At 34.9% G+C, this 27,320-nt stretch overlaps 1 protein-coding gene across 1 annotated transcript; it reads right to left on the minus strand.

Moving 5' to 3' along the window:
* Positions 1–2,763: 2,763 nt before the first annotated feature.
* Positions 2,764–26,784, minus strand: LOC138320836 (cell surface hyaluronidase-like). The gene is given in 28 exon segments (XM_069264090.1): positions 2,764–3,057; positions 5,134–5,244; positions 5,682–5,784; positions 6,092–6,160; positions 9,683–9,842; positions 10,951–11,121; positions 11,655–11,860; positions 12,415–12,630; positions 12,891–13,074; positions 13,594–13,722; positions 14,836–14,871; positions 15,182–15,242; positions 16,898–17,030; positions 17,397–17,528; positions 17,997–18,066; positions 18,482–18,612; positions 19,112–19,248; positions 19,496–19,513; positions 19,516–19,567; positions 20,160–20,332; positions 20,700–20,802; positions 21,055–21,281; positions 22,317–22,496; positions 24,214–24,358; positions 24,906–25,078; positions 25,408–25,627; positions 25,952–26,085; positions 26,719–26,784. Coding segments are annotated over 27 exon segments (3,651 nt in total). The 5' UTR covers positions 26,084–26,085; positions 26,719–26,784; the 3' UTR covers positions 2,764–2,878.
* Positions 26,785–27,320: the final 536 nt, after the last annotated feature.

Here is a 27,320-nt window from a genome sequence, read left to right on the forward strand (position 1 = left end):
AGGCAACTTTCACTCCAAACATCACCAAACTGTTCTAATTGAAGTATTATCTGTTATAATCATCTCTTTACGTAAATATTATATGTATCAGATAAAGATAGAATTGTCCTATAACTGTTCACGTTTCAAAATCCTAAAATCATGTAATACATGGCAGTTGATTATCGTTTTTACTTACATACATTGAATAGTATGGAAACACATATAACGACTCTTGTCCTCTGCAACCTCTTGGTTCTAATTGATTGCATAAATCTTTAGATTTTGGCTACTCTTTATACAGCATTTTCTTGTAAAATGCATTTATACCATTGTTGATTATTTCAAGTATCAACGATATGATAATGGCTTTCTATTTAGGCGCTATTTGTTATGACCGTAAAATATTATGTGTGGTAGTTAGCTCCCCTGTATATAGACGGGAAACAACTTGACTTTGCATGGTAGGTTACTACAGAAACCAAAACAGAAGCCATCTGTTGTGTCAAACCTGCAATATTATCAGTCAAATATCCAGAAGTGAAATATTCTGTTGATATTAACCAGAAGGTGTCTGTTGTGTCAAACATTCAATATTTAAAACAGCTAAGGTACTTCCACAGATTTACAAGAAAAGTAACTATGTCAATTGCAGGTTTCAAACTTGTTGGTATTTCCTTGGCTTTCAAAGATAAAGTTTCTTTTGTTTTGTTTTATGTCTTTGTGAAAGTCATGGTCATTAATTTTTAAAAAGTGCCAGGTGAAGAACAGACTGACTATCCAGAGAAAACATACCGACGAACGGTTTGACATATATATGCTTAAGTACATATGTATATGACCTTTTCAATCCAAGACGATTGTAGTTGAAATCCTTTTGGTTAACCAGTGTAGTCGTATCAAACCAGTATCACAAACTAAATATCATTAATCAATAAGTTTCATTTTGATTTTCAATTTTCACGTAGAAAACTACTTTACTTTTAATTATGTACTATTAGATCATTTTCTAAACATTGTTAGAAACTTCGCAGTTATTGATAATAAAATCACCATCATCGACTTATGTTTGGTTATTGTCGGCTGTTACATTAAGCTTTTTATGAATATTGATTTTTTCTGAACATTAAAACTTTACACTTAGTGTATTTGTTTTGCTGTGCATGTGGTGTCTATTTTCAATACGTGCATCAATAGCCGTGGGAACAAAGCATATCAGGAGGTAAATTGATTTAAGGACATTTGTCATAAATAATTTTACATACAAAATATGGCTATGTACATTTATAATTCATTGGTCGGATAAAACATTGAAAAGGAAATGTGTCATTTGTCAAAAGGGACAGTTGCATAACGAATTAGTTCACTAAATTGGTCAAAGTCATTTTCATAAGTATACATATTTATTTCAACTCACAGAGTATGTAAGGTATTATCATTTAATATTCATTAAATATTCTATTTTAAGCAAATAACTATAATGAATGTTAGAATTGATACCTCAAATAAAATAATTGAAGTAAAACAAACATACTGGCTGTCACAACTGAAATACAAGACACCATGATACTCAGCTAAAAGCTGCCGTTATCAATTTATTAGCATTCCAGTACTGTGTTTCTTAAATGTCTGGAAAATACTAAGTATACTGTGCATACGGACTTATGGTTTGTCTGCTTTAGTAGTTCTATCGTTTAGGAAATTTTATATGTGTATCTGTGGTATATGGCATCATAACATTATCTAGAACTTTACCATCTTATGTTATAATGCTATTTAAGACTTTACCAAGTCAACATTTCATATTACTAACCAAGGCTTTTATTCGAGGACTTAATCGTTATCTTTCTTTCTTGCCAGCTTGATACAAATGTCTAATACATGCATACAATGCCGCACATGATCTTGCGCACCTAAGAGTTTCATAGCCGATAGGTGATACATTTAATATTCATTTATAGTGATGTCATGGTGACAGTAAGGATCAAACATATGTTTTTTCAGTAACTTTCCAAAAAGTAATGGTATATTTCAGTTTACCAAAAATAAACGAAAACCAGTTATCTTACTCCATGTTTGAACCGGAAGTAAACATAGCACATAATCTTGCGCAGTACACTCTATAATCCAATTTTATTCATATAAAAATCAATTTATTTACCTGACCATTTAAATTCTTATAGAAAAACCAAAATATTTCAATTATATGTCAATTTTCAATTTTTACAAACGTCAATAAAAAATTGCTGGTGACTTTTTAAATCAGAAAGCACTTTCATCCATTCTTCCACTATGGCCCCTTTGTAACATGGTATGTCTGCATCTTAGACTAAAAACTGAGATTGTATAAGAATCAACATTGCCCTTCTGAAGTTTATATGTCCGAATAAGTTTATTCCTTTATCAAAATTAGCGGAAATCATGCGTGCGCAAGATCATGTGCCGCGCAAAATCATGTTCCTTTCCTGTGCTATATTTACATAATCTACCTTTCCTATTCTATGATAAGTCATTCACGATTTTCTCTATCGTAAAAATGACGTCATTCTGGTGAATGTGACGTCACTATTTAGCGGGACTGAATGACGTTTCATTCACCGAAAGTTTAAAGGTACGTGGTCAAGTTAGGAAAAGGTCCATCAGATGTGAAACATGTTCACGTGATCTTATTGACGGATACTGCACAAGTTTATCCGGCAGTAGTTATCGGTCAGTATGTGGAACAGTTGCAGGATTATCAAAGTATAAGTGATAGTCAATAAAAAACCAATATGGATATATGAATTGTTCTTCAAGAAATTTAATTCCTTAAACAAAACGCAGAAATAAAAAAGTCATAATAATATAAAGAATTTAGAATTTCTTTGACTCTTTGGCAATGGGAGTACAATTCATACACTTATATACAGCCTGTCGTGGTACACTTCTGGAGTTCCTTTGAATACCCTTCACAATACTCCCCGCCAAATTCTGGAGCAGGTGAATCGCAGTTACGTGAGCGTTCCTGGTAACCCTTACAGCTCACGACCCCTTTACACATTGACCAAGTTGACCACTGTCCGAAACCTCCATCAATAGCTGCAATTAAAAAAATCATCATTTAAATATCATTAGTATCAATAGTTGGATCAAACAGTAACGTACAATAGAGAGAACATACATGTAGTAAACTCACACCGTTAATAGCTGGAACAAACAAGATACCAACAGCCAACAAAGACGTAATATATCATTATTTAAAGCTGGAACATTTTGTTAAATGTCAGCACCAACAATGGCTGAAAAAATAAATATCATCAACAAAAATGAATGAAACATATATCAATCAATAATCAAACAACTATCAGGCTATTATATTGAAATATCAACATCATTATCATATTAATTATTCTCTATCGTCTTATCATTACTACCATCATCATCCAAAGCTCCATGAAGTCATTCCGAAAAAAACATCAACTAAATAAAAAAATTACAACTTTACGTGAAACGCTATGTGCCATGTTGGAGAGACATTATTATGTAGCATTTAATGTGATAATTAATTAATGACAATTAAACATACTTGTGTTCCTGATTTTTGTCGATGTTATTGTGTGTTTGATCAGGCTTATTTGTCAAGTTTTAACAACACATTTTATATTGTTTTATTTCTGATGTATGCCAAGCTTTTTATAATTGTATATATTTCAAATCCTGTTATGGTTATGTTTTCAGTGAGAATTCAGTGATAAGCAATTGCACTTTTTTAAAGTTCCAGTTTGATTAAGATGACAGTAACCTAGACGTAAGAAATAAGTGTCGAATCGAGTTTGATAGCATGGTATATTTTGTGAATATCTTTAGAATGAACGCCAATAATGCATGCATCACCATAAAACAGTGTAAATGAATGGTTTTCAATTCATTTTCTTTATTAGCTTGTGTAGTATCAGGGAAATCACCATGTGTGTCACCCTGTCATTGTTGTGTCATGCTACATACGAAATGATATTATTTCTACTAATATGTTATAATGCAAAAACTACGGCATGCAGAACACAGTAATGCAATGTAAAAACGTGGATTTTTGGACTGACTCATTATCCTACGCAGTCATATTCTCACACATTACATCCTCAATATTCCAGAGGTTGCTACTGAAACTGTCGTAATATCCATTGGACTATAGAAAACTGAAGGTTTTTCAGGAGACAACTGACCAATCACGGGCCTACAGTGACCTCCTTTGAAGATTCCAGAGAGCGATGCCCAACTTCAAAGCCATGGGGTTATTTGATTCTTTTGTTGAACATCAACGGACCGTTCTATCCTTGTTATCTATTGACATACATTTACACATAGCCACCAGATCTGATATGAAGTAATCCAGAGTTGGATATAACGAGAGTGATAGTAACCCCTGGAATATCGATGATGTTCACATTGCTGAGAAAATGTAGGTAAGCTGTACTGTACCTTAGTGTTCATCAATGCTACATTTATAGCCAAGCTGATAAAGATTCGCCTTTTAAATATACTTTTCGGCATTTAATAACTGGACTAATAAGGCCTTTTTATATCCCTCCCCCAGCATGAATGCCTTTTTTATAAAGAAGATAGTCACCTAAAATTTACATATTAGTACCCTAATTCACTTAAGAGTTACTTTCTACCTAAAGTCATGCTGTAATGAGTCATGCTTTGATCATACCTAATGCATTATTCATATCGAAACGGCCCCTCCTCATCCACATCTTTGATGAAACAAGGAAAGTAGCATTCTAAATATGCGATAATTGAATATGTGTTTACTTCGAGTGACATAGGCTCCATAAACATAAGGATACTTATGAGTCAACAAAAATGTTTGGTCAAGACATAAATTTAATCATGATTTTTTTTGTATTATCGACATTTTGTAAATATGGACATGCAATTACAATTATTAATCATTTCAATTTATTTCCCATTTGTGTTGTTGCTTAGGGGAATGTGCATAATGAAGTGTTATTGAATACATATAGCAATGTTACCATGGTAATGCGTCATTATTATATGCACTTTACTTCCTTTTTACCTATTTATATTAAAAAAAACCATATATACCTGAACATGATTTCGCACAATATTCGAATATTGTATGCTACTCTAAGCAATACATTTCATACTTACGACAAGGTTGGGTGTTACAGGATTTAGTCTCTTGCCTAGGACCTACACAGTCCTTTCCTCCGTGTTTGGGGCTCGGGTTATTACAGGCCCGGCTTCTTACAGACTGACCACCTTGCAAATAAATTCATCCATATTTTCAAAATATTGACATGTAACGAAACTTCATGTGAAATATAATATAGATTCATACTTGATGCTTAGAGATAAAAATGATTTCTTCCATGTATTTCGTTTTGGTCAATACGACATGGCTTATTCATTTTGTTTATTTTTCTTATATTGTTTCATCTTGAATTATCGTTACGTAATGTTGTTTGCCGTACTAATGACATCACATTGGCGTCATGATCTGTATAGTCGTAGATTTATTGACACTATTGACAGAATTTGACACTAGTGCCGTATGGGAATATATTACAAAGATATTTAGATAGATGTTTAGAGTGGATTTCTGTTAAAAATTAATCGTACCGAATTTCAATCTGCAATCTGATAGATATTATTTCATTCATCTTTTCTAGCTTTCCGACTTGTTCTTGTATACATACCACCGCAGTCGGCGTTACACTCGGTCCACTCCATCCAGCTACTGTAGCCGCCATCCACCACCTGTCTCGTGGTGAAGGGAACAGTCAGACCAGCTCCCCAGTCCTGTCCACGACAAACAGCGACATAATTAATCAACTCACTGGTAACCGGAAGGAGTTATTTTATTTGGGGAAATGTTTCATTTCCAATCAGAGTTGATGATAATGCTGTTTACGCAAGACAATAATCCCATTAAAGTGTCATGCTTGGTCTTTAATGTCAATGCTGACGAAACATAATTAATAACAGGTTGATTTTGGTGTAATGCTCAGCCATTTTAATAGTATGAGTAAAATTGCTAACATAATATAAATTTTTGGGGAAACCGAAACATTGGACTATTATAGTGAATCACATATGGGTACTATACCTGTTCGGGTTCGTCATAATAGTCGTCCATTGAATTCTGGCTTTGTTGATTGGTTGCAGCCATCGGTGTCTGTAACAAAAACATGAACGTTTTAGAGACTCAAATGCGTTTATTGTTCACCTGGATATTTCGATAACTGTAACCATTGTTTCTCTTTGGTTACCCTTCAACAAAATATGTTTAACTGAGTCGGGATGTGTCTTATTGACTACAGTAATTACCTGGGTAGAGGAGACTATAGTGATTACTTGGGTAGGGGTGACTATAATAATAACCTAGGTTAGAGGTGACTATAGTAATTACCTGGGGTAGAGGTGACTATAGTAATTACCTGGGTTAGAGGTGACTATAGTAATTACCTGGGTTAGAGGTGACTATAGTAATTACCTGGGTTAGAGGTGACTATAGTAATTACGTTGGTAGAGGTTACTATAGTAATTACCTGGGTTAGAGGTGACTATAGTAATTACTTGGGTGGGTTAGAGGTTGACTACTATAGTAATTACCTGGGTTAGAGGTGACTACGTTGGTAGAGGTGACTATAGTAATTACTGGGTAGAGGTGACTATAGTAATTACTTGGGTAGGTGTGACTATAGTAATTACTGGGTAGAGGTGACTATAGTAATTACGGGTAGAGGTGACTATAGTAATTACCTGGGTAGAGGTGACTATAGTAATTACCTGGGTTAGACGTGACTATAGTAATAACTTGGGTAGAGGTGACTATAGTAATTACTTGGGTAGAGGTGACTATAGTAATTACCTGGGTTAGAGGTGACTATAGTAATTACCTGGGTAGAGGTGACTATAGTAATTACCTGGGTTAGAGGTGACTATAGTAATTACCTGGGTAGAGGTGACTATAGTAATTACCTGGGTTAGAGGTGACTATAGTAATTACCTGGGTTAGAGGTGACTATAAGTAATTACCTGGGTAGAGGTGACTATAGTAATTACCTGGGTAGAGGTGACTATAATAATTACCTGGGTAGAGGTGACTATAGTAATTACCTGGGTAGAGGTGACTATAGTAATTACCTGGGTAGAGGTGACTATAGTAATTACCTGGGTAGAGGTGACTATAATAATTACCTGGGTAGAGGTGACTATAATAATTAACCTGGGTTAGAGGTGACTATAATAATAACCTGGGTTAGAGGTGACTATAGTAATTACCTGGGTAGAGGTGACTATAGTAATTACCTGGGTTAGAGGTGACTATAGTAATTACCTGGGTAGAGGTGACTATAGTAATTACCTGGGTAGAGGTGACTATAGTAATTACCTGGGTAGAGGTGATTAATGTAATTACCTGGGTAGAGGTGACTATGGTAATTACGTTTGTAGAGGTGACAATAGTAATTACTTGGGTAGAGGTGACTATAGTAATTACTTGGGTAGAGGTGACTATAGTAATTACCTGGGTAGAGGTGACTATAGTAATTACCTGGGTAGAGGTGACTATAGTAATTACCTGGGTAGAGGTGACTATAGTAATTACCTGGGTAGAGGTGACTATAGTAATTACCTGGGTAGAGGTGACTATAGTAATTACATGGGTAGAGGTGACTATGGTAATTACTTGGGTAGAGGTGACTATAGTAATTACCTGGGTAGAGGTGACTATAGTAATTACCTGGGTAGAGGTGACTATAGTAATTACCTGGGTAGAGGTGACTATAGTAATTACCTGGGTAGAGGTGACTATAGTAATTACCTGGGTAGAGGTGACTATAGTAATTACCTGGGTAGAGGTGACTATAGTAATTACCTGGGTGAGAGGTGACTTTGCTAATTACTTGGGTAGAGGTGATTATAGTAATTACTTGTGTAGGTGTGAATATAAAAATTACCTGGGTAGAGGTGACTATGGCAAATAACTGGGTAGAGGTGACTATAGTAATAACTTGGGTAGGGGTGACTATAGAAATTACCTGGGTAGATGTGACTAGTGTTATCACCTGGATAGAGTTGACTATAGTAATTACCTGGGTTAGAGGTGACTATAGTAATTTTGGGTAGAGGTGACTATATTAATTACCTGGGTTAGAGGTGACTATGGTAACTACCTGGGTAGAGGTGACTGGTAATTACCTGGGTAGAGGTGACAAAAGTAATTACCTGGGTAGAGGTGACTGGTAATTGCCTGGGTAGAGATGACTATGGTAATTACGTGGTAGAGGTGACTATATTAATTACTTGGTAGAGGTGACAATAGTAATTACCTGGGAAGAGGTGACTATAGTAACTACCTGAGTAGAGGTGATTAATGTAATTACCTGGGTAGAGGTGACTATGGTAATTACGTTTGTAGAGGTGACAATAGTAATTTCTTGGGTAGAGGTGACTATAGTAATTACTTGGGTAGAGGTGACTATAGTTATTACCTGGGAAGAGGTGACTATAGTAATTACCTGGGTAGAGGTGATTATGGTAATTACCTGGGTAGAGGAGACTATAGTGATTACATTTGTAGAGGTGACAATAGTAATTACATTACCTGGGTAGAGGTGACAATAGTAATTACTTGGGTTAAAGGTCACTATAGTAATTACCTGGGTAGAGGTGACTATAGTAATTACCTGGGTAGAGGTGACTATGGTAATTACTTGGGTAGAGGTGACTGGTAATTACCTGGGTAGAGGTGATTATGGTAATTACTTTGGTATAGGTGACTTTAGTAATTACCTGGGTAGAGGTGACTATGGTAATTACCTGGGTAGAGGTGACTGGTAATTACCTGGGTAGAGGTGACAATAGTAATTTCCTGGGTAGAGGTGACTGGTAATTACCTGGGTAGAGATGACTATGGTAATTACGTGGGTAGAGGTGACTATAGTAATTACGTGGGTAGAGGTGACTAAAGTAATTATTTGGGTAGAGTTGACTATAGTAATAACTTGGGTAGGGGTGACTATAGAAATTACCTGGGTAGAGGTAAATAAAGGTAAATATGGTAATTATTTGGGTAGGGGTGACTATAGTAATTATTTGTGTTAGAGGTGACTGTAGAGGTGACTATAGTAATTACCTGGGTAGAGGTGACTATAGTAAGTAATTACCTGGGTAGAGGTAAATATGGTAATTATTGGGTAGGGGTGACTATAGTAATTATTTAGTGTTGGGTGTACTGTAGAGGTGACTATAGTAATTACCTGGGTTAGAGGTGACTGTAGAGGTGACTATAGTAATTACCTGGGTAGAGGTGACTATAGTAATTACCTGGGTAGAGGTGACTATAGTAATTACCTGGTAGAGGTGACTAAGTAATTACCTGGGTAGGTTGACTATAGTAATTACCTGGGTAGAGGTGACTAAATTAATTACCTGGATAAGGGTGACTACAGTAATTACCTTGACTATGATTATTACCTGGGTAGAGGTGACTACAGTAATTACTTGGGTTAGAGGTGACTATAGTAATAAACTTAGTAGAGGTGACTACAGTAATTACTTGGGTTAGAGGTGACTATAGTAATTACTTGGGTAAAGGTGACTATAGTAATAAACTTGGTAGAGGTGACTATAGTATTTACCTGGGTAGAGGTGACTATAGTAATTACCTTGGTAGAGTTGTTACAGTAAATACCTGAGCTGGAGGTGTGGGCGTGTCTCGTTGACTACAATCTGCGTCGGTCAGATCCCCCTCTGTGATGCTGATACGAACATTGGGACAATTCCTGCTCTGACAGTCGTAGTATTCGAAGGAAGCTAGGTCCTGGGGAGTCATCATTTTCACGTATAACATCCTACAATAATGCATCAATATATTACTCCATTACTGGAATTGTACGCTAAAAGTCTTATTATCGTACAACAATGTATTTCTATTATTTTTAAATTTAACCGATTGAAAACGCAGAAATGTAAGCATCCCACAAGCGAAAAGAAATTTATAAACACATATCTAGATAATGTCTTCTAAAATATTGTAAACGGAATTAATGTTAGCTTCATAACTGCACTTAAACAATTCCAATAAATTCATACCATGCTCTGTCTAGGACCTCCTAGAAGCTCTAATGGGTTAGTTGGTCCTTGAATCTGCCAATATGTCTATATGTACGCTCCTAGAAACCTCTATCCAACAGGTTATATGAATCCTGGATCTACTATAATACCCTGTGTTACTATTGAAGTAGTATTTGGCCCCCACAGTATCATCATCTGTCTCCGATAGACTACTGACTTCCGACAAGACCTCTGTACTTACCCTGTGTTACTGTTGAAGTAGTATTTGGCCCCCACAGTATCGTCATCTGTCTCCGATAGACTACTGACTTCCGACAAGACCTCTGTACTTACCCTGTGTTACTTTTAAAGTAGTATTTGGCCCCCACAGTATCGTCATCTGTCTCCGATAGACTACTGACTTCCGACAAGACCTCTGTACTTACCCTGTGTTACTTTTAAAGTAGTATTTGGCCCCCACAGTATCGTCATCTGTCTCCGATAGACTACTGACTTCCGACAAGACCTCTGTACTTACCCTGTGTTACTTTTAAAGTAGTATTTGGCCCCCGCAGTATCGTCATCTGTCTCCGATAGACTACTGACTTCCGACAAGACCTCTGTACTTACCCTGTGTTACTGTTGAAGTAGTATTTAGCCCCCACAGTATCGTCATCTGTCTCCAATAGACTACTGACTTCCGACAAGACCTCTGTACTTACCTTGTGTTACTGTTAAAGTAGTATTTGGCCCCCACAGTATCGTTATCTGTCTCCGATAGACTACTGACTTCCGACAAGACCTCTGTACTTACCCTGTGTTACTGTTGAAGTAGTATTTGGCCCCCACAGTATCGTCATCTGTCTCCGATAGACTACTGACTTCCGACAAGACCTCTGTACTTACCCTGTGTTACTGTTGAAGTAGTATTTAGCCCCCACAGTATCATCATCTATCTCCTGTAGGCTGCTTACTTCCGTCCAAAACCGCATTCCCCAAGCCACAGTGGGGTACCAGCTATATAAGTCAAACTTAGCGTTGCGAGGTAGACAAAATCCGATGCGAATTGGGAATCGACTACAAATGTGTATCAAATGGTTTTAGTACAAATACATACAAATATGATAAAGTCAATGTTAGTTTCCTAAGAGAGAAAAGTAAGTTAGTAAGTAAGTATTGCCTTTTATTGCCTATTACAAACGTGTACAGTTAAACTTTTTTTCTCAAAAGGCATTGATACAAAATAGCAGAACTTCTCTAACAATTGTACAGGTTTTAATCCAAAACATGCAACATCAATCGACATAAATAAAACGACACAAATGACATACAAAGACATTTTGTTCAAAAGACAGACCCCAGCGATTACCTCGAAGGGATTAATGATATTCTTAAATGGCCAAAAGCAAAACGGAGATAGTGGGGAAAATGGTAATGGCGAAAGTATTTTGAGAATAAGGAAAATTAGGTTGTCTTTTATGATTATGCAATAAGACGGAGAAATGAAATTTTCATATCTTACAGCAAGACAAGCACTGCTAAGGTGCTTAACACATCAAATATCAACAAATATCAAAAGGAAATATGAAAAGGCATTTTTTTCTACTTACTTGTCCATACCACTCATAATGATTTGATATTGAGATGGAGATCTATCCGGCCAGTTTATAGAATAACTGTGCTGACCATCGGCTATCATTGAAAACCTGGTCACGCTGTCATCGGGTGATAGATATCGGGGATGGTTTGGGGCATCGTCACGTGATGCAAACGGCTTTAGAGCGTCATCTCCGGAGGACATGACGAAAAACCTCATCTGTGTATAGAAATATAAAGCATGAACCGAATTATCAACTTTAAGAAATAAACATCCTGTCAAGCACGGCAAAATAAGAAAACACATTAATGTAAAATATTCTACTATGATTTTTCTCGAATCTTATTGAGACAATGCGACTGAAACCGTCCTTAATTTGGTCAATATTGTCCATTATGTAGTTGTTGATTTTAGCTATGTCACACGATCGCTTTTGCGGCTTCGCCATGCAAAGAGTGACAATATGACAACCGCAATGCACCATTAGAATAGCGACAAAGTTTCGTGCGCGTTGGTGCTATCACTCATTGTATGAACCGTCACTCTTCACATGGTAGGGTCGCCAGTACAACATGGATAAATCAGACACTATAGTTTTGTTTAGTATAAACAAGAAACCATTCACAATGGGAATTTGCGTACCATCCGTTAATACTAAAAAGTGTTATCAATGTTGTCATAAATTAGCAGTTATTTTTTGAGAAAATGATTATAGTGTCACCGGTGTCTATTTACAGTATGATACACTGTATATTACGGGTAACTATACTTACCTCTACGTATCTATGGGGACAGATCGCTAAGTTCCAATTATTCCTGAACGTGCACTGTGACGTCACCATGTACGGATCGGACCTGACGACAGAACTTTCTACAATGGTGGTTACAGAACCATCCATGTCCACAAACTTAGCGGCAATATCTCCATCGAAATCAGCAAAACCTTCCATACTACTGTTACCGTCATACACTCTGTTACCGATCAGAATCTGGGGTAGGGACCATAAAATCACATATGCACAACTTAAAATTAAATTTAAAACATCCAAATTTCGTTAGAAAATCTTCAATGTATCGGCAATCATAAAGCTTAACATATAATGCCGGTTATCCAAACATTTCTACATTGCTAACCTATTTACTTTTGAAATACCAAAACTATGTACGTTATAAAACAATCACTGCTGTATGATTTTTATCTAATTCATTTTGCAAACAGAAAGTACACGCTTGCAGATATGGTACTTACCCCGTCCGGAAAGCCAAATTTAATGTTCTTTGTGCCACTAATTGACGGTGAAGAAAATCTGTTCTTCCTCTTAAACCCTATCGCTCCCGACTTCCTGTCAGCAGTTGTCGTGAAATTGGCAAAAAAGGTATCGAATATATATGAAGGGCCATCGTAATACGCCACGCCTTGTATGGGCCTGTTACTGAAAAATAAGAAATGCGAAATGATTGATAGGGAATAGATGTACTGGCGCAGATATGTAATAGGCTGAGAAATAATTATATAAAGGTCCTACGTCAGATGGAGTTCAATCGTAAAAAGTCATAACCTTTTCTATTTTTCTAGCGCTTGCACACTGGGGTACTTATTTAATTTTGGCGGATGCGCAAGCAGTGCTCCGTTTGATTTGGAGCATAGTGAAGTGGACTTTTTCCGGGACGCAATTTATTATCTTTAATATTTCTATCTTGAAATAAACTAAGAAACTCAAACTTTTGAATGGCGGTAATGGTGTAAAGTAAGTAACTTATGCAACTGAAGAAAATTTCGTCTGCTCCAGTTTTTTAATAAAGAAAAACTGCCAATCGTTAGCGGTGTAGCATCTTTATGAAATGTAGATATATATATATATATATATGATAATTTGATATCATCACAATAATTTGATATCATAACGTAGATCAGGTAATGCGCCTGGTCATATCTGCTTCGCTTCACTTACTAGTTTCTCTCAGGTAATGAACGAGTAAGTTTCCAGCCATCCACTCCAGAGTTCCATTCCGGGTCGCCAAGATTATGTGTCTCACCCAAAACAACGCTTTTTGAAAGAAACAGTTTCAGGTTCGCTTTCCTGTAAAAAGAGATTATTAACATCAAAGCACATCTTCATCAATGCTCCCTTCGAGTCATTCACTTGTCGACAGAGACTATAACAAGATTTCTCGTATGGATTATATGATGATGATGATGATGATGATAATGATGATGACGATACGTCTGATCAAGCGTCAACATAAGCAACGAACACTTTATCTATTACACAAATGTTGATCATCATTGGAATAATGGCTGGAATCATTCTTCTGGTGGCTATTGGTGCCTCAATCGCATGTGTAATGGTATATAGACGGGTGGAGGTACACCGCAAGGACACATTGACGAGAGCGCTGTTGATGCCTTCACACATACGGACTGTCTCCGTGACAGGTGACGTGGAGACTGGACAATCAGAAGCTTTCAATCCGTAGATTTAATCTGTACAATTATCAATTATTGGTTGTCATTCTGTAAAGTGCTTATTTGAGATTTCACTCCATAATCTAAATTTATTGACAGGAGCAAGTTTTGTGGAAAACCTTGATGTTGCATATCAATGAAATGATAAATTTAACAACAAAACAAAACAAACAAACAAACAAAAAATCAAAACACATGACATGGCTAAGTATCACGAAGGGCAGCATGCTTGCTCCATCTGTTCAATATGCCGAAATATCTTACATATCAGTTCCGAATACGACGGCAAGTTGTAGCCGACGTCGTCCTGGAATAGATGATAACATTCTGCATATTTTGATATATATAGATTACGAACTGACTGCGCTTCCGTTCGGTGCAAAGTATGGAAGGAGGATCATTCATCGTGTCAAATCAATTTGCGAAAGAGGCACTTTATTTTGTGCATATTTCGATTAACGAAACGCGTCGTCTGAACTGATTTCACTGAGCTCGGGAAGGTAAATTAACTAAATAATCTTGTATACATCTTTTTCAATATCTACAAGACAATTTTTATTTAGTTTAAACATATTTTATTTGAACAAAGTCAATAGGAATTAGGCACAAGTTTAACAACTTAGTATTGCAATTTTTATTTCTACTGTTCTGTATGTACTTAATATACACAAGCTGAAAAAAATACAAAACAAAAAACGATGTATGAAGTATAAGAGGCTACACTTACCCGACAAGAGTGATTGACGTTTGACTACCGGCTAGTCTACAAAGAAAAAAAAAGGATAAAACGTTTAGAATATTTGTAACAAAAAATCGTATATAACAATTTACTTTTTAAAGTAATATACATAATTACAAACAGATGTAATAGCATTTATAATTTTTGAAACAGCAACAATGTTTGGAAACAGCGAAGGCAGTAAAATATATATTTATTTGTATAGTTTTATTGTAAAAGTTTAAAAAGGCATTGCTATTCCTTTTATTTATTGATATGTCTGTTTTAATGACTTATGCTGGCTTTGGCCAAGTTCTAAGTCATCGCTATATATATGTCGTGACGATTTACTTACGAGGCCCTGTTTATTGTAATCCATCCGCCGCGGACCCACGCATTTCGTGAGTTGTGATAGGCTGAAAAAGAAAAGTTCTATATAAATATCAGTGGTGTAGTCGGGTTTGAACATAACCTTTGTATTTCTGAAATAGCTTAAACATTTTTCTTCATATACCTATGCTTCAAACGTACTTCTAATAAATATCATAGATATTAAAGATGCTCCACCGCTGACAAATGGTATTTTTTCACTATCAAAAGCAGGAGTAGACGATGTAGTATTTTTCTTCTGTTACTAAAATTACTTACTTTACACCAATACCACCATTGAAAAGTTTGAGCTTCTAATTTTACTTCAAGTTAAAAATATGAAAAATAATTAATTGCATCCCAAAAAAATCTGTGGCACTATATTCTATATGGAATGAAGTATTGATTGCGCATGCACCAAAGTTAAAATAAATTAGTTTATGTTATTTTTTGTGTTAATCATACCTTTATATACACGATTATTCACAAATTATTGTTCAAATAATGAATATCATTTATACTCTGTCGGCGGTGGAGCATCTTTAATTGGGTTTTTTCAAAATTATTCAATATATGCATGTAAATAACAATATTTTTCCTTTCACAGAAGGACTTCCATACCAATTTCCATATTTTAATTGATTATTTCCACTTTCACATTAATTACAATCATTGTTTACACATCCATTCAAATAAGTTACTTTAAGGGGGGAAATTCTTTTAAAATAGAATAAAATTTTACTATTCGTTTACAGGTTTTATACATTTAATAATTTTAGTAATATATATGTCACACAATGTTAAATTTGATTTCAAAACAATCATGAAGTAGAAGTTATTAATAGTATTATCACAAGAAGTCAGGCCCGAACGGTCTAATATAGAGTTTACATTTATATAAGGAACTCAGGCTAGTGTACTCGATAAAGAGGAACATTACCTGTATAATTTTATCAAACAGTCACCGTACCAATTACACACGTGTCTTCATTCACACCAACGGCTTACGTTCATTTTGCTCACCGCTCTCATTCGCCACCATGCATGAAGTAAGTATTACAATTAACATATACAGTAGTAATAAGAGTCTACATAATGTGTTTCTGTGTATATTAATATTTTTTTTCATAATGTTTATTTTGTTTTAAAATAGTTTTACTTATATTCGAAATGTCACCTGGTTTTGCTTACCATAACGCAGTCCTAGAGCCACGTGCACGTGGTGCATTGGTAGACTTAATGATATACAGTATAACTATGCGATATACATGTGACGTGACGTGATAGACGTGATATTAAGAATTATGCATACTCTATGAGATGTATGTGGTGGTTCTTGTGTATTTAAAAACTGTTTAATATGTCTAATTCATTACTTTAGAAAATCCCTTTTGCGGCCTCAATCTCGTTTCTCAAGTGTATGCGTGCGAGGTCGCTGTGGGATATTAATTGTTAATTATTCAGAAAAATGTCTTTTTTGTTATAAAAAAATATTTCTATGCCAATTGCAGAGTTTACAGGAGCGTCTCATTTATGATTTTATTATTATAATGTACTTAGGGAATTGCAATTTATTATAATAGTTTTAACACCCATGACGTATCATATGATCGTCCTAGGTAATTGGACAATGCTTATAAATCTGTCCTGGTTAAAGTCGAACTCATCATTTTGAGTTTTCGATCCATGCCTATATACATACAGGTAAGTCTATCGAGGATCACGTGCTTGTTAGGGGAATCCCCGTCGAGTGGGTCTTCCTTCGGTTCGTAACGGTTAGTGGATGTGATTTCTCCCGTAATTTCGTCCAGACGATTGTCCACGAAAAGTCCATTCTACAAAGAGAAATGTTCATCATCCGAATTATCTACAAGGTATTGTCTTTATGATTGCTACTGAGACTAAGGTCAACGTATTGTCTAGTTTATACCAGAGCTCTAATCATCTTCAAATGTGCTTATATTGTTGATGTATTTTGTTCAGGGGACTATCTGTTTGCGGTGTATCCTTCCGTCCGTCCGTCCGTCCGTCCGTCCGTAAGTCCGTCTGATCGGGCTCTCATGTCTGTTGATCAAGTGTTTGTATGACGTGACATGGAAGAAGCGTACAAAATACTCAATAATACGAAACGTTGGTAAAGCTGTATACCCTACTTGACTATTTCACCCAACACGTCTGTATATTGTATAAAAAAACAATACCTGGTTGGAATGTGCGACGTTGTTGGTGAATTCTGTGATAGCGGTACGACGAGCCTCATCTCTCTGCATGTAACCTTTGTTAGCTGACCCAGCGAGAGGAATATCAGGATATATAAACCAATAGCCTTTTTTCTAGAAATAAAAATATATATATTTTGTATACATAATATAAAATAATATCGAAAATGATCAGGAGTTCTTTAACATTTCCAGTTATTAAAACTATTTTTTTTGTGTGAAATCAACGTTTTTTCTTTCGACACGCATCAATTAATTAGTAAGGTAAAAACTAGTTATGGTTCTGGTCATGAGTGAAAATATATAAGCTAAGAAAGAAGAATTGAATACAAACCAATTCATTTTCGCGTGCGATTTAATATTTCAAGCACTTGTACAGTAGAACTATGTGAATTTAAATAACGAAATTAAATCGCCGGGAAAATAGATTGGTTTACAGTATGCGATTGCCTAGGTAAAACGTATACTGATCATCGACCCTAGTAAAACGTAGAGAGAAGTTAATGAAGGCTTATAGGTGTACGGAATGTTCTGTATGGTGACTGTTTAAATGTAATCATTGAAGCTGTTTAATTTCCTTACCTTACTTCCAGCAGCAACGTTGTTCCTCAATATTGTTTGAGGATTAGTTATCCAGAATGTTGTAGGCTCCCTATAAAACCACAACAATATTCAAACAAGAAATGATAATGAAGCTCAAAATGATTTCGATTCCTGTGGAACGCTATAACCTCTAAAACTTAAATTTTAGATTTAGTTGATTAATATAGTTTAACTTTAAAATAATTGTATTTGATGCTTTGATGAGTTCTGAAATGTTTTGGAATTTTATCGTTATACATGTAGACTACTGCTGTAATTATTTATATATTATGTCACTTTATACAACGAAGTCCAATTATCCTAATGTAGGATATTCCGATGCTGATACACTCCGACATCTTATGGAAATTCTGCCACTATGATGATCTGGTATCATTCTTATATAGATATATAGATATAGATATGTATCTCGTAATTCCTAAATCAACATGATATGGAAGATTATCATCACAGTGACAACGTACGCGTCAGAAGGAATAAGCGTCCCGTATCTGGTACTGGCTCCGAGATTCCCATCAAACACTGTCCTCTTTTCCCCGCCGTCCTCCAGGAAATAACAATGACCGAGAGACTCGTACCCTACGTTGTCTATTATCTGAAATGTAAAGGCATCTGAAGATGTTTGGGTTTGACTTATTTTGAACGACATTTTAACAGTAAGTCTAATTGAGGACGTCCTTCACATATTGATATCGTTTTTATTTCTTAAAACGTCATTTAAATCAGTATAGATGATTCTTTAAGTCACGCGTTTTTTGTTTTTGTAGGTTTTTTTTAATTTATTTTTTGTTCTGGACGATTTTTATTTATTTACCTGCTTTTTTTAGAACAAAAAAAAAGATAAAAAAAACATGGATCAGCTGATGGAAGTTTAGATAATAATCTTATATCAATATACTTGTAAAGATATAAATATATTCACTTACTTGAAACGCACAAAGTTTATGTACTAAATGCTATTTTACATTTTCAAATATAAACTGAGGTGTAGATAAATAAAAAATATTGTTCCTTGATTCAATATTTAATATTTTCAATTTTTCATACAAGTCACATTTCCATCAGTAACATTTTTTAATGAAATGTTAACATACCGGGAGACCGTGTGTTCCATGAACCGTGATGCACCTGGCGAAGGTATGATGAATAGAATTTTCTCTGATGTAAGGTGGGTTAGGGTACTCCGGACCGTCCACATCCTCACACATGTGGAAGTGGATAGGGTAGTGACCTAATACGTATATGTTAGGTAATCAAAACCAACTCAAAAATAGTTCAACATTTGCGAAAATTGCGTCACTTTTCAACATAAGAAATAAAATTTTTCGTGGATAATAACTTTTGCTAATATGATTTGATCTCAAAATTTTCATAAATAAATTACAGGCAAAAAGAAAATATTATATATCACTTATCATTACTATGCTATTTTTTCTGCAATCACATATAAAACATAAAAGCGCACTCTAAAAACATACCTAGGTCAGTCTGTTTGCTAAGTGGTAGAACTCGGCTCCTTCAATGTGAACGTTCTTGAATCCTTTAACAGCCTGTTAAATGTAGGTCAGTGGAAACATATATTATAAAGGAATATCAATTAAAGTGTCGTTTTCTGAAATTGCTCTACAAACATTATCATAAAATGTTTTGTGGAAAAGAATTTTCACAACAAAATTTCTTCACGTAATCAGGAATATATCTATACCGAATGGTTTTAGCTTCAACATTTACAGTTTGATTTTATTAATTTAACGTCCTATTAAAAGCCAGGGTCATGTAAGGACGTGCCAAGGTTGTTGAGGAAAGCCGGAGTACCCGAAGAAAACCACCGACTAGCGGTCAGTACCTTGGATTCTGCCCCCTATGGGATTCGAACCCGCATCCCAGAGGTGGAGGGCTTGTGGTAATATATCGGGACATCTGAACCACTCGGCAAACGCGGCCCTCAAAATTTACAGTTATTTTGAATGATTTAAGTAGCTTTCCATCAACATATGGAAATAAGCGCCTTTTTGACAAGGTTTTTTTCTATTAAAACAATTGACATCAGCTGATATAATCTATACCACGTTGACAATTGTCAGAATATTACAAACTTCACTTTTCTTGTATATAGACTTCTATTTGTCTAATGAAGCCTACCTTCACATGTCCCCCAAAAGTGTCGAAAGAGGCGACACCACAGTTTTCGTTCACAGTAGGACAAAATGAATTCATGACGCCCTCTATAACAATATTCCGCGATAGCAGTGCCACCTCGCCTCTCATATCCACGTTATTTTCCACTCCACTATAGTGCTGGTAATTAGGAAGGACTGAAATGACAATATAAATATAGCATTACTATGATTGATGTAGTCACTTTCAATAATTACAAGATTCATCATTTTTATTACTTCTTTTTTTTTTCTATTATTTAAACATCTATATTAATCAATTGTATCAATATTCTTTCATAATTCAGAAACTGAAATTTAATTGAAGTTTAATAAATATTTCTATCAAATGGTAATGTAGGTCAAATTAAATATATTTGTTATCAGAACTAGCAAAATAGCTATTGTTTATTATCATGTTCTCTAACACTCATGTCTACGGAATTAATTATCTACTCTCCCAATTGATCTATAACAAGTATATGAAAAACTGTAACCGCCGACTATAATGATAGTAAACACTTACGAGTGACATTGACCTGTTTACCGCTACAGCCTGCACAGCTGACGATGGTGGCGACTTCAGCTTTCTCCATATTGTAATCAGTGGAGGTCAGTAACAATTGGTCACATGTAGTAATTTGACATTGCACAACATGATTCTCTGATATCATTATTCTGTAGCACATTAACATATGTTAACGATATAGCAAACACACTTTTTTAAAAGAGGGATAAAATAGATTACACCGTGAAGTCATACAGGAATTTGTTTTAACACCTTTCATTAACTAATTTTAATAAAACCCCGAAACATATTATAAGTATGCAATATTTTTGTTCACATTAACTTTTTCACTCCTAGTGTTTTCCTAAAATCTACCTTCTTTCCACGTGCTGACCTCATCCACCAGATTCAGGATAACAGTGCTAGCTGTATCCATCACCACTTTGAAATCAAATCTGTGATTTTCCCAGGTGTTTACTTTTTTAGACGTGGTCTTACTCCTGGCTACCATCCTGAGGTCATTGATGACCATGCTGGCCTCCGCTGTCTGGTGATAATGGTGGACAGGGGTCAAGGTCTCCATGGTTTTTGATGGGTCACCTTGAAACGATTGAAAGGTTAGTTTTTATAAACAATATTCTTTCATACCTACGGGTGTAATACTGGCTGGTCCAGGGCAATACAGCCGCAGGCGACACGAGTGCATGCAATAAAGCCTCGTGACGTCACGGCGTCAACAAAATATCTTTTTCCTTGGTAAAATTTTCACCTTTTTTCACAAATATGACTGGTTTTACTATAAAAGATGCATATAACGGAATTTGTGCTGAAAATATTACGTTATTTTTCATGTATGAAAAATTGAATTCAAGTCGTGGATTTCATCGAATTTATATAAAATGGCCGGATATCATAGTTGGTAAAATTGCAATTAAACGTCAAGGTATGAAAGAAAAATACTCTTTCATAAGTGGATATGAGGATAGAGATATTCTACCCTCGGGATCACAAAATGTAGTAAAACCCGAGGCTTACCGAGGGTTTTACAACATTTTGTGATCCCGAGGGTAGAATTTCCCTATCCTTCATATCCACTTATGAAATAGTCTTATAATATTAATTATAGTTCATTTCTATAGTAACTTTTGTAATTATTGTTCTTACAAACAATGTATATAACAAAAAAGTTGTGTTCTCTAAAAACAATTACTTACAAAATCAAGAAGAGTTTAAAGGTAAATAAATTCTTTTCCTATGACTAAATTTTAAAACTTATTTATACTGATTTATCCGTCAAACAAGTTGATGTATATTAACAAGGAGGTTCCTATCGTAAGTTTGGTATGTCTTTTTCAAATTAATTTGAGATTGTTTTATTTCTTTTTATAAGAATTCACGATCAATGGTTTCTCATGGTTCAATGACCTCTACACAAAACTAGTGTTTGCTGCAATCATATGCTATTGTGTACCCAAATACATTGCAATCATTTTGTTATTATCATTATTTTGCCATTCGTCATATAATCATTATCCAACCATTTAAACATTCAAAATGTGTTCTCCTTCCCCATATTACTTTTTTCACTTTGATATATATTGTAATACTTCTTGGAAAAATGTTAATGCTATTCACCTTTTACAGTGACTAGAGCGTAGGCGTCGAATCTGCCAATGTTTCGTATTTTAGCTTGGTCTTGTGGGATACCAGCAACTGCCTCAATGGCTTCAAAGACTGGTGAGAAATCTGTCTGTATTGTATCCGAAATCAGCGTGTATTGGACAGCCATCATGATAGCTTTGCCATCAGGGATACCTGAAATGAAAGGGGTAATCACTGAAATGCAAGTAATAAACTGCAAATAAATTGATTGGTCTAACTTTTTTCAGAGAAACCTGCTCTTATCAATGGCTAGTGGCTATTGCTTGTTAATTCATCATTGTGATACGACTTTATTTGTTTGTGACAATTACGTCATTAGTTTATAATTAATTTTGGAAATATAATCCATTGGAAAATCGTAGCTGTAAACGCATTTTATTTCATCAAATAAACAATGTAGTATGGAAAAATTAATTATAAGCATTGATGTCCCTTTTTTTTTTTTTTTTTTAATTTTGAAATAAATTTTGTTTGTAAACTTTTATAAGAAATCCGCTACGCGAATTCACTCAAAATTTCTTTAATACCCCGATGAAATTTAAAAACATAGTGACATGAATGCTAAGTGAAGAAAAAGTCTTCCGTCCGTTGGGGGTAATCTGGAGATTTTAATAGTCACGGCATCCGTCCTCAGTTTGTAACAGAACTAAAGCATTTTATTTACACAAGAAATGCTTCTAAGCAAAGAATGTGTTTGTGTTTAATAAAGGCTAGATTATGTTAATAGGTTATACACTATTGAAAAATAAACAGTTATTTTAACATGTAATAACTTAAGGATTCGTCGAGACACAAAAGTTTATTTATGTAGGTTTTATTTCATAGGTTTATTTTTATAGGTTTATTTTTTTTCCATCAAGTTTTTTTTGCCCGGAGCAGTAATCATGATTCGACAAACAATACAGTTCGGCAGACATTACAGTTCGGCGTTCGGCCGACATTACAGTTCCGCAGACATTTTCCTATACACAATTTTGGACTTGTAATCCCCGGATCAGTTTCATTTTAAATCTTGACGTAAAACCTTAACATCTGGTGATACAGTTGATTAATTTTATGCAGTGTTCTGGTAATTTATATAAACTATTTACTAACAGTTTAACTAGACTTTTATTTTTCACACCCTTCTGAACATTTTTTGCATCTGTGTTAATTAAAACGCCCGATCAAGTATATCTATAAAATAAGCAAAACAGCCGATATCGTATTATATGAGTTCTTTCATCTGACCAGCTTTACATAGCCATGTACATAACATTAATAGCATTATTTCTTCCTTGCTATTTTAATTATGATATATATTTGACAACATACAAACATTCAGACACACGAAAAATTGCACACAGGAGAGGCCGTCCTTATATGACCTTATTGTTTAATAGAACGTAAAGTTCATAAACCAACTATTGATAATTCGTTTCGCATTCAGTCCCGGCTAAAACTTGACGTCACATTCACCGGAATGGCGTCACCTTTACGTAAATATTGTAAAGTAATTGTCAAAGGGATATTCAGTGAAATTACACATTGAATAGAATTACGGGTAATGCTTTCGAATGCGCTTACATATTTCCCATGGTAGTAAAAAAGAGTCTACTCTCGTTCGGTTAAGTGAATGAATCTTTTCGTCTCGCACCAAAATAAACCTTGCATTGTGGGATACTCATCATGTATTTTCTATATCCCATTAACCGGAGTGATAATTTGCTCGACAGGAAAGACACTATCTCATTAACCGGAGAAATGATATGATACTATCATATTTCCCGGAGTGATACTTTACCTGATAGGAATGACACTATCCCATTAACCAGAGTGATTATTTACTGACAGGAATGGCACTATCCCATTAACCGGAGTGACTTTTTACCTGACAGGAATGAAGCTATTTCATTAACCGCCTCAGTGGCCTTATTTGCCGACACTTTGCTGGTAGCATATACTTTAGCCTTGTGATTCCCGCCATCTGTTTCAAAGGTGTAAATAGCAAGTCCCTCTTTATGATATCCCAATGGCTGTGAAAACAAAAATAATGATATTTCAAAATGTCTATTCCGTAACATGCTATAATGCGCAATATGATAATTGTCTGCAAATCTGTGGCATCTATATAATCGTTAATGCTATATCAAAGTAGTTTTTTCTTGTGGAATTGTTTTGTGATGACGAAAATCACACTATATCAATCTCACCATAACGTAAACACTTTTCACTTAAGGGCGTATAAATCAAATCAGAGAAAGTGTAGCTTTTTTAAAAACTGCTAATAGATTTGACAATGAGAATGTGTCTTAAGTAGTGACAGAATGCATTGAAATTGTTTTTAATTTGATTTGAGTACGAGCATTTATACATTGTAATGGTGTACACCTGTATATTAGCATAACAAAATACAGCAAGTCATGGTAAACAAGTTACAGCTTTACTCCATGGAGTGCAAGTTTCTTAAATGGACTTCATAATAATATTGGACTGTTTAAATTGCAACATCTCAATAAATAGTAAATCGCACAAGCCTTTCTGTCAATATTTCTGAGATAAATTGCCATCCTGACTACTTACACGGTCATCGGCAGACAGGAAGACCAGACCGTTGGTTTTCTGAAGTCTAGGAACAGTTTGGGATAATTTTGTCCACGCTAGTTTCTTTTTCCCATGAATTTCCAATGTACCGCCATTATCAACTCCAAGGAATTTCGCTCCGAACTTTGGAATGTCATATTCTTTTCTATCACCTGAAATATATTTCCTGTTGATATCATTTACAACATTAAAATATCATATTTAAAATGATTTTTGTTGATCTAGTCAAACTTGTCTGGAAAGACATCAAGGTATAACTGTAAACTGTCTTTACATGGTTTGCATACACAGGTTAAATTCTTTAGATTGGCCATTTGGTACTCCATGGAAGTGGTCATATTAAACCATTCTATCACTTTAGTATACATGAAATAGGCAAGTCCGTCATTGCCATCATGACATCACTTTCACAAACAAATAAGGATAAAGTTCGCAGCAAAAAACGTTGCGAAAAATATTTTTGATTTACTTCTTAACTTACCTGTCAAAGAAATCCGAGCGTTTGCCTCAAATGGACAGGCCTCAGAACCAATATGGAGCTCCCCTTTCAAATGGATGAACTTTGTAACCAATGTGTAATCTCCGTCCGGACTCCAGACCAGTTTACCATTGGCCTCCACTGTCACCCCGAACAGTTCCGGAGGGGACATGTCTAGTAGTACATTTCCAGTAATACTCACATTAGTACCAGCTTCTGGCAGCTGAAATATAGAATGAAGTACGATGTAAATCATCACTATATCTACCAGTGTGTAAAAAATTCATGGAAAACACCGGGAAAAACAGTTTGTTGAAAATGCCCGCAGCAGGGGCACAGAAAACTATCAACATTAGATTTATACATTGTAACAATATATTTTATCGCAAATAAGTTATATTTAAATCATCATTTTTGATTATACTTCTAAAGAACACATTATATAAATCTATGCAGCCATATACTTAAAAGAATCGTTTCGTATGGAAATTTTGTGAGGATATTATACGTCATAAAATTATTTAAAAATAATCATTTATTCGGGTACCTTATTTCCAGGCCAAGTATTTGCATCACTCCATTTAGAAAGAGTGACATCATCATGGGGACACGTGATAGCTGACGTCACAGAATATAAGATAACAAAAGCCCGACAAAAATGTTCCACGAAAAACACCATGACTGTAACATAAAATACTTTTTTTATTATTGATTAAATAACAGTAATAATGATAATGATACTAGTATACAATATTCATAAACCTTGAATTAATGGATCATTATTTTATTAGATAGAAAGTTAATGTAAAACCGCTGTTCTCATCACTAGTTTGCAGTGACACAGCGCAACCTCCGGTTCATGTATAGCAATAAAAAGAAATTAGGTTATTGATATTTTTAACTGGTATTAAATCAAAACAAAACACAATTGCATTATTGGTGTCTATTGCACATCATGAAAATTATTAAAAACACAGTGACTTATGAAATTTAATTTAATTTCTCATTGAAAGGAAAAGTTTCATTATAAAGTTAATTTCTAATTAAAATAATATTTCTGTCGATACATCTCTCTTTTTCTCTCTCTCTCCCTCTCCCTAACTCTCTCTCTCTCTCTCTCTTTGACTCTCTCTCTAATTAATTCTTTCTGCAAGCATTTTCATAAAATGAAAAGACAATTTAGAAAAATTAAGGGGGAAATCATCTAATAACATAAATGTCACATAAATGAGTGTTAATATTTTACGACTTTTATATGTAAAATATAAAAATATAAAAGTTGAAAACCAAGAATACTGAAACATTATCACTCACCTGTCCATCAACAGTGGCTGTGAAACTGTGGCGAAACAAAGTTGTTGGGGATGTTTTGTAATAGGTACCTACGTCATTGGTGGGCATGGTTAACTTATCAAAATAGTGTCTATTGTCTCCAAATTCCTTTTAAATCTTCGCCTTAAAGCATGTCAGGGGATCAGTCACGAAATTTCACTTTTCGTGCGTAATGTCCGAAAATTAAAGCTACTTGACCGTGAAATCCACCTAAACGAGACCTCTCGTGGGCAAATGGTGAAGGGCAAGGTCATCCCTGTCTACTGGGAATCTACAATACCGTATGTTGATAAACTGTGTACAATTAATTAAACCTATTTTAACTATAGGAAAGTGGTGGAAACCGTTTGATTTTAACTAGTAATATGCATAATGCAGATTTATGAGTGATATATATCGTACATTTATGATAATTCAATTAGAAATATTGCAATTTAAACTGGGGAGTTAATTTTTGTTGGCCTTGTCTGTCAAAATAGAAGAAAAAAACAAAACCTAGTACTTGTTTTAGATATTTTATATTCACCTCGTATTTCGGAATTTACTTGAATAATGTCATAAACTCTTACTAACCTTGCACTATC

Source organism: Argopecten irradians, chromosome 4 (assembly GCF_041381155.1).
Source record: "Argopecten irradians isolate NY chromosome 4, Ai_NY, whole genome shotgun sequence".
NCBI classification, from domain to species: Eukaryota; Metazoa; Mollusca; class Bivalvia; order Pectinida; family Pectinidae; genus Argopecten; species Argopecten irradians.